This window comes from Microtus ochrogaster, chromosome 5 (assembly GCF_000317375.1).
Source record: "Microtus ochrogaster isolate Prairie Vole_2 chromosome 5, MicOch1.0, whole genome shotgun sequence".
NCBI lineage: Eukaryota > Metazoa > Chordata > Mammalia > Rodentia > Cricetidae > Microtus > Microtus ochrogaster.
Genome location: NC_022012.1, coordinates 51,224,756 through 51,233,581, shown reverse-complemented (window position 1 = coordinate 51,233,581; position 8,826 = coordinate 51,224,756). Strand labels below are relative to the sequence as shown.

Genomic DNA, 8,826 nt, shown 5'->3' with positions numbered 1-8,826 from the left:
GGGAATTGAACTCAGGACCTTTGGAAGAGCAGGCAATGCTCTTAACCACTGAGCCATCTCTCCAGCCCCCTCCTTATTGTTTTTTTGTTTTGTTTTGTTTTGAGATAGGTTCTCACACTATAGCCAGGCTGGCCTCCTGTAGACTCCCAAGTAATGGGATTACATTTCAAGTCACTATACCTGGCTCTTTACTATATCCTTTTTGTTGTTGTTATTGTTGTTTGTTTTTCAAGACAAAGTTTCTCTGTAGCTTTAGAGACTGTCCTGGAATTAGCTCTTGTAGACCAGGCTGGCCTCGAACTCAGAGATCCGCCTGCCTCTGCCTCACAAGTGCTGGGATTAAAGCTATGCACCACCACTACCTGGCTCTTTTCTACATCTTAAAAACTCCCCTTTGAGGCTAGAAAGACAGTTTGGCAGATAAGAACACTTAGAACCACCTGTGATTCCAACTCTACTATCTACAAACTGCTCACTATATCTTCAAACACAAGCCTATGAATGTAAACAGAAGTTTCTGTCCTGCCTGATTCCACAGCCGTTCAGTCCCAAAGAAACACACAGAGGCTTATATTAATTATAAACTGTTTGGCCTATTACCTCAGGTTTATTATTAACTACTTCTTACAACTTAAATTAACCCATAATTCTTGTCTATGTTTAGCCACGTGGCTTGGTACCTTTTTCCAGTGCAGCATTCTCATCTTGCTTCCTCTGAGTCCGGTTGATGACTGCATCTCTGCCTTTCCTCTTCCCAGAATTCTCCTAGTCTGGCTGCCCCACCTATACTTCCTGCCTGGCTACTCTTGAATCAGCGTTTTATTGAACTAATACAAGTGACAAATCTTTACAGTGTATAAGAGCATTATCACATATCCTCAAGCAAGGCCACACCTCCTAATCCTTCCCAAACAGTTTCACAAACTGCACACTAAGTCTTCAAATACAAGCCTTATAAAGAATATTCTCAGTAAGACAATCACACAGTCTTTAAAAAAAATAAAATAAGCTGGGCAATGGTGGCACACTCTTTTAATCCTAGCACTCAGGAGGCAGAGACAGGCAGATATCAGTGAGTTTGAGGCCAGCCTGGTCTACAAAGAGAGTCCCAGGACAGTCAGAACAGTTACACAGAGAAACCCTCCCTCGCAAAACCAAATATTTATTAATTAGTTAGTTAATTAATTAAAATTTGGGGGAATTAAATTTTAAGTAAAATTTTTAAAAATTAAGTGTTTTTAATTTAAAAATTCTCTGGAAAATTTGAGCAATTGTGAACACTCTGATATTACTTTACAATCCAGAATTCCAATAAAGATATAGTTTGCTATCTGTAGGTAGTTTTAATAGAAACTGGTTGAAGAACGGAAAGTCGAGAGCTAATAAGGCTTATGGGTTCTAGATAATCAAGCAAGGGCTCCACAGTTCAATAAAAAAGGCAAGATTTGCCGGGTGATAGTGACGCACGCCTTTAATCCCAGCACTCAGGAGGCAGAGACAGGTGGATCTTTGTGAGTTTGAGGCTAGCCTGGTCTACAAGAGCTAGTACCAGATTCTAAAATAGCAGCTAGTCTGAATGGTACACGCACACAACCAAAACCCACCCTTTCAAGGCAATTACTTGAGGCAATAAATAACTACAGGGGCACCTACATCAAAATCTTAAATCCCAAAAAGTATATTACACTTCCCTGGTCCCAGACTGTGTCCTTGATTCCCATTGAGAAAACTGAAGACAGTAGTGCACAGCTGTATCCAGCATACAGGAAGAAGAGGCAGGAATATCAAAAGGTTAGGGTTATCCTTACCTACATAGTCAAGTCTTAGAGCAGCCTGGGCTAGATGAGATCCCATGGAGTAGGAAGAGAATCAATAGCGTGGAGGGTAGCAACTTTGGGGAAAGCATGCGTGGTGGCTTTTAAGAGGGGTTCAGCACTTGGGAGATTGAGACAGGAGAATCACCATTTTAGGCTAGCCTGGAATATGTATGTTCAAGGATGGCTAGGGAAAAACAAAAACAAAAACTGTTCTGCTTTGGAAGGAGATTCAGTGTAAAAAGAGATCTTGAGCACATAGAAAGGAAAAGAAGTTGACAGATAAAATAGGATTTCCCCTCTTGATACACACCCTGTTTTGCCTTTCTTCACTCTCGGCCTCTTTACAGGGTGCTAGGAATCAAACCCAAGGCCATACCAATTCCAGACAGAGCTCAAACATGAAACTACAGCCCCGGCTTCTCTTTCTCATTCTTTTCCATTCATTTTATCTATTATTGATATTATTGTAGGGTGGGGAAAGAGAAAGGACACACATGCCACAGTACATAGGGTGCATGTGTGGAGGTCAGAGGGCAACTGTGGGGTTGCTTTCTCCTTCTGCCACGTGGGTCCCAGGAATCAAACTCAGGTCGTCAGGCTTGGCGGCAAGCACCTTTACCTGCTGAGCCATCCCACTAGTCTTTCACAAGTTCTTTTTTTTTTTTTTTTAATTTGTTTTTGCACAATATTTTTGCTCTGCTTACTGGCTTCTTTCTCAATGGTCTCTCCTCAGTTTACTAACTTGTGATTTTCCCTCTTTCTCTGGCATTTTCTTCACAGACCATGACTAAACTGAACAAGAATTTTGAGGAGACTCATGGATTCCTAAGACATTTAAGGGAAGGTAAACATGCAACAGTCACATATTAGGCACAGAAAAACTAAGGTATAGAGAGAAGGAAAATAACTGTCATTTGCAGAAGGGACTTCTAGCTAACTTGGAATTTAAACTAAGAGCTCAATGAGACAACATGATTAGTAGTCAATAAACAAAGCTCACTAGTGGGAGAAAAACAGCCAATTAAAGCATTGCAAGAAAGCAAGAGAGATAGTTCAGCCATTCAGAGCACTAGTTGTTTTTCCAGAGAACCCAGGTTCAAACAGCACACACATGGGGGCTCACATTCTCCTGTAACTTCAGTCCCAGGGGATTTGATGCCCTCTACCTACTTCCCTCTGTGAGCACTTCATGCATGAGGTGCTTAGACACACAAATAGGCAAAACACTCATATACATAAAATAGAATAACTAAAAAAAAATTCAAACATGGGAAGACTATATAGGTGTGGTGGTGCACACCTGTAATCCTAGCATTAGAGAGGCAGAGTTAAAGGACTCAATGGCTCCCTGTTTTGGTGAGTTCCAGGCCAGTCAAGGCTACATACTAGGATCTTGTCTCAAAATAAAATAACAACAACAAAAAGTCTGATTATTTAAAATAAATAAGTAAGGTAGAGAACAACTGAGAAGAGAACCCAGTATCAATTTTTGGCCTCCACAGATACATAGGTACACATATAAACATGTATACAAACACGCCCCAAAACAAAAGGTAGGAAATGCCCTATGCTGCAACTGTAGTCACCAAATCATTATGAATCAGAGTGATAAATTCACAAGATGATTTTATGGTAGAATTTGGGTAGAAGCAAAGTCCTAAGAGGTTAAATTCCTAAGAAGCAATACTTCTCTCTTTCTGACGTGGAATTCTTTCAATACACAGTCCCAGCTCCTAACAAGACCTAGCATTTTAAGCCGGGCAGTGGTGGCTCACGCCTTTAATCCCAGCACTCGGGAGGCAGGGGCAGGCGGGTCTCTGTGAGTTCGAGACCAGCATGGTCTACAAGAGCTAGTTCCAGGACAGGCTCCAAAACCACAGAGAAACCCTGTCTCGAAAAAAAAAAAAGATGTAGCATTTTATTACATTTTCATTCCTTTTTTGTGTTTTGTTTTGTTGTGAAACAGGGTTTCTTTGTAGCTTTAGTGCCTGTCCTGGTACTCACTCTGTACACCAGACTGGTCTCGAACTCACATGGATCCGCCTGTCTCTGCCTCCCTAATGCTGAGATTATAGGTGTGTGCCACCACCACCCAGGTACATTTTGAGCCTTTCTTAAACAGCATTTTCATTTCAAAAAAACATTCAAGCTTGCCATAGTGGTACACGCCCATAAGACCAGCATTCTGGAGGCAGAGACATGAGGACCTACCTCTGTGAGTTCAAGATCAGTCCAGTCTACAAAGTAAGTTTCAGGCCAGTCAGAGCTACACTGTTTCAAATGACGGACGGACGGACGGATGGATGGATGGATGAATGGGTGGGTAGGTGGGTGGGTGGACGGGCGGGCGGGCGGGCGGGCGGACGGACGGACGGACGGACGGACGGACGGACAGGCAGGCAGGCAGGATAAAAGAAAAAGTAAGAAATATATTGCCAGGCACTGGTGGCACATGCCTTTAATCCCAACACACAGGAGGCAGAAGCAGGCGGATCTCTGTGAGTTCAAGGCCAGCCTGGTCTTGTGTGTATAAATATATATATTTATACACACATACACACACACACATAAAGATATATCTATCCATCATTACAAGGTTTCTCCATTGGTAACAAAGACCACCAGAAGTTTTGAAACAGAAGACATCAACAACAAGGCCAAGCAGGAGATAACAACTCTAGACAAAACTATAAAGTGACTGAGAAGCTTTTTGCGTTAGTACATATGCATTGTGTGAACCTGAGTGTAGAAGTGCACATGCCTATGTATACGCATGCAGAAGGCAAAGCAGGACATCAGGTGTCTTCATCTTCATCTGCTGTTCTTCACCTGTGAATGCTCAGGACCTGCCTGTGACTGTCCCAACAATGGTATATACAAGCGCAGCCACACCTTGCTTTGTATCTGAGTGCTGGAGATTCAAACTAAGATCCTCATGTTGCAGAGCAAGTGCTCTTACCCACGTATCCAAATCCCCAAGAAGCTTTTTTTAAATAATTAATTTACTTATTTATTTATTTTAAACGTTGCCCTGGCTGGCCTGGAGTTCACTATATAGACCAGATTGGGTTCCAAGTGAGATTCACTTTTATCTGTCTTCCAAATACTGGGATTAAAGGCACGAACTACCATGTTTGGTCTTCCCATGAAGCATTTTAACACCAGGAAAACCCTCTATAAAGGAACTGAGGCACTGAAGTAGCCAGAAACTCCTTGGTAACTAATTGTTGACCCAAACCTCTCCTACTTACATGGAACAGTGAAAAGTGCCAACAGGGTTCTCACGACGGATGTCTTCATATTCCTCGTATATGCCCCGCTTTTGCCTGGTATTAACATAGTCTACCAACTCTTGGATGGTCATGGCATGGGGACCTGGAACATGTACTGAGTCCCAGTCTAAGGCAGGAGGTAGGGAAAACAGGATGATCTCATCGAAGGGATCTGGGTGGCCATTCACTTGGGGCAGGAACTGGAAATTCCAAGTGGCAAGGTCAATTTTGACGAACCCACCCAGATTTTCTGGAAGGCACTCCCTGGGCAGATGCTGGGTAACTTCAGACGTCTTTAATATCTGAATCTGTAAGGACACAAAGAACTGCACTGAGTACTGGGGCTATAGGTCAAAAAGCATATAGACAGAATAAAAAACAAATGTGTTTATGCTGGATTTGAAAATCAGATGAGATTTGCTTGAAACACTGTGTATTTGAAAAGAAGCAGAGTGAATTTTATCTGCTTTGAATTAAAATCCCATAAATTTTTCAGAGAGCTAAGTCCCCAGAATGTCCTTCAAATTCACTCCTGGAATTAGAGTCAAGCTATTTTTCTTCTGGAATGAAGGGATAGTGAATAAAGGCTTCACACTGTACACAAGGCTTTTCAGCACCATTTCTTACTGGTCCTTTTTTTTTTCAGAAGCTAAGACTATAGTTAATGATTACTTTTGTCAACCACATACTAACTCAACCTATTCTAAGTCTCTTAGCTTATATTTTACTGACTGCTTGGTATGGATGTCCTCAAAGAAAGATTTCTATGAAAGACAAAGCCACCTAGAAATGGTAATCCAGGAAAAAGCCTAGATAAATAGTCATATTTGATTCTGCTACACACTAAAATATAGCCATGATAAGCCAAGATCTTTGTAGCACAGAAATGCTATTTTTTTTTAAGATTTATTTATTTATTAAGTATACAGTATTCTGCCTGCATGTGTGCCTGCATGCATCTCATTACAGATGGTTGTGAGCCACCATGTGGAAGCTGGGAATTGAACTCAGATCCTCTGGAAGGGCAGCCAGTACTCTTTTTTTTTTTTTGGTTTTTCGAGACAGGGTTTCTCTGTGGCTTTGAAGCCTGTCCTGGAACTAGCTCTATAGACCAGGCTGGTCTCGAACTCACAGAGATTTGCCTGCCTCTGCCTCCCGAGTGCTGGGATTAAAGGCATGCGCCACCATCGCCCGGCTCAGCCAGTACTCTTAACCTCCGAGCCATCTCTCTAGCCCCCGAGAAATGCTATTCTTAAAAGACTGTCCCTTGCCGTGCCTCTTCCCTTTTTTTTATTTTTTAAAGCATAGGCATCTTTATTTTTTTTCATTTTTTAAATTAACTACACCTTTTATGTATATTGTTGTTTTGCCTACGTGCATGTCTGTATGAAGGCATTGGGTACCCTGAAACAGAAGTTGTGACATACAGTTGTGAGCTGCCATGTAGGCACTGAGAACTGAACCTGGGCCCTCTTGAAGAGCAGTCAGTGCTCTTAACCACTGAGTCATCACTCCAGACCCTGCCTCTTCTTTAAAAAAAAAAAATTGTTTCTTTATCATATATAGTGTCCTACCTGTATGACTACATGTATACTACATGTATACCTGTATACTACATGCCAGAAGAGTGAGCCAGACGTCATTATAGATGGTTGTGAGGCACCATGTGCTTGCTGGAAATTGAGCTCAGGTCCTCTGGAAGAGCAGCCAGCACTCTTAACCTCTCAGCCATCTCTCCAACCTCCCACTGTTTCTTCTTGATTATTTTTTTTAAATTGTGTGTGTATGTGTCTGTGTGTGTCTGTGTGTGTGTGTGTGTGTGTGTGTGTGTGTGTGCCACGTACAGATGAGGAGAGGCTAGAGGAGGGCACTGGATTCCTGGAATTGCAGTTATAGTGAGGAATCAATCAACTTGGGTGGTGGAAACTTAACTCGGGTACACAGTCTAACCACTGAGGCACCACTCCAGCACCCCACCGCAGCCTCTTCTTAAAAAACTGTCTCCTTGGGGCTGGAGAGATGGCTCAGAGGTTAAGAGCATTGCCTGCTCTTCCAAAGGTCCTGAGTTCAAATCCCAGCAACCATATGGTGGCTCACAACCATCTGTAATGGGGTCTGGTGCCCTCTTCTGGGCTGCAGGCATACACACAGACAGAATATTGTATACATAATAAATAAATAAATGTTAAAAAAAAAAAACTGTCCCCTTTCCTCTTCTACCTCTTAAAGAACCAGCTCATATGAGTTGGAGAGATGTTAAGTAGTTAAGAGTCAGTTCAATTCCCAGCATCCACATGGCTTAACTCCAGAACCAAGGGATCCAACACCCTCTTCTGAGGCAGAGGCAGGCGTATCTCTGTGAGTTGGAGGCCAGCCTGGTCTACAGAGTAAGTTCTAGGACAGCCAGGCATACACAGAGAAACCTGTCTCGGGGCAAATTAAAAATTAGTAGTAGTAGCAATATAAACATTTTAAAAATGAAAACAATAAGAAAGTGCCTTAAGAAAAACCAATACAGGCTGGAGAGATAGCTTAGCAATTAAGAGCACTGGCTGTTCTTCAAGAGATCCCGAATTCAATTCCCAGTAACCACATGGTGGCTCACAACCATCTGTAATGAGAGCTGGTGCCCTCTTCTGGCCTGCAAGGATACATGCAGGCAGAACATTATACATACTAAATAATTTTAAAAAGAAAAGGAAAAAGAAAAATAAAAAGCAATACCCAGAGATGCTCACAGTGGGTGGTACACTCCTCCTATCCCAGTACTTGAAAGGCTGAGACAGGAAGACTGCCATGAAAGTCTGCTAGAACACAGTGAGTAGCTATTAGCCGGCCTCAACTATAGAACGAAACCCTATCTCAAATAATAAACCAAAAGACAAAAAAAAAAAAAAAGAACAACTAAACTCAGGAGACACCTCCCCACCACTCTGAAGGTCACAGGGACTTAATAGTACTTTCCAGTAAATAAACCTCTCTGAATCTCTGTCTGTCTCTCTCTGTAAAGTAGAGACAGACTCTAGGAACTTTTATAAGCTAGCTAAGTACTCTTTCACTAAGCTACATGCTCAGCCCCAAATAAATTCTAATACCAGTTCAGTAACATAATTATATTAAATGCCAATTTTTGGTCTTGGTTTTGGTTTGGGGTATTAGGGACTATACCCAGACCCTTGAGCAATGCTGACATTGAGTTACAACCCCAACATTTAAATACTGTTAAATATTAATAGTGCCTTATGCAGTACTAAATCAACTTTGGAAATTATATAATCCTTAATATACTTCTGCGGGAGATAGAGAAATGGCTTAGTGGCTGGAAGCACTGGCTGTTCTTCCAGAGGTTCAATTCCCAGCACCCATAAGGCAGCTTACAACTGTCTGTAGCTCCAGTTCCAGGGGATCTGATACCTTCACACCAATGCACATAAAATGATGTTAAATTAAATTATTAAAAAAATTAGGGCTGCTAGGATGGCTCAGAGGTTAAGAGCACTGGCTGCTCTTCTAGAGGTCCTGAGTTCAAGTCCCAGCAACCACATGGTGGCTCACAAACATCTGAAAATGAGATCTGGCGCCCTCTTCTGGTCCACAGGGATACATGCAGGCAGAATGTTGTATACATAATAAATAAATAAAATTAAAAAAAAAAAAAGCCAGGCGGTGGTGGCGCACGCCTTTAATCCCAGCACTTGGGAGGCAGAGGCAGGCGGATCTCTGTGAGTTCGAGACCA

The 8,826-nt window shown here is 42.1% G+C and overlaps 1 protein-coding gene across 1 annotated transcript in view; it reads right to left on the bottom strand.

Moving 5' to 3' along the window:
• Positions 1-8,826, bottom strand: part of Ptpn9 (protein tyrosine phosphatase, non-receptor type 9) — an 80,077-nt gene that overhangs the window by 20,380 nt on the left and 50,871 nt on the right. Inside the window, exon 6 of the mRNA XM_005347523.2 lies at positions 5,069-5,397. Coding sequence (XP_005347580.1) covers positions 5,069-5,397 — 329 coding nt within the window. The remainder of the gene's footprint in view (positions 1-5,068; positions 5,398-8,826) is intronic.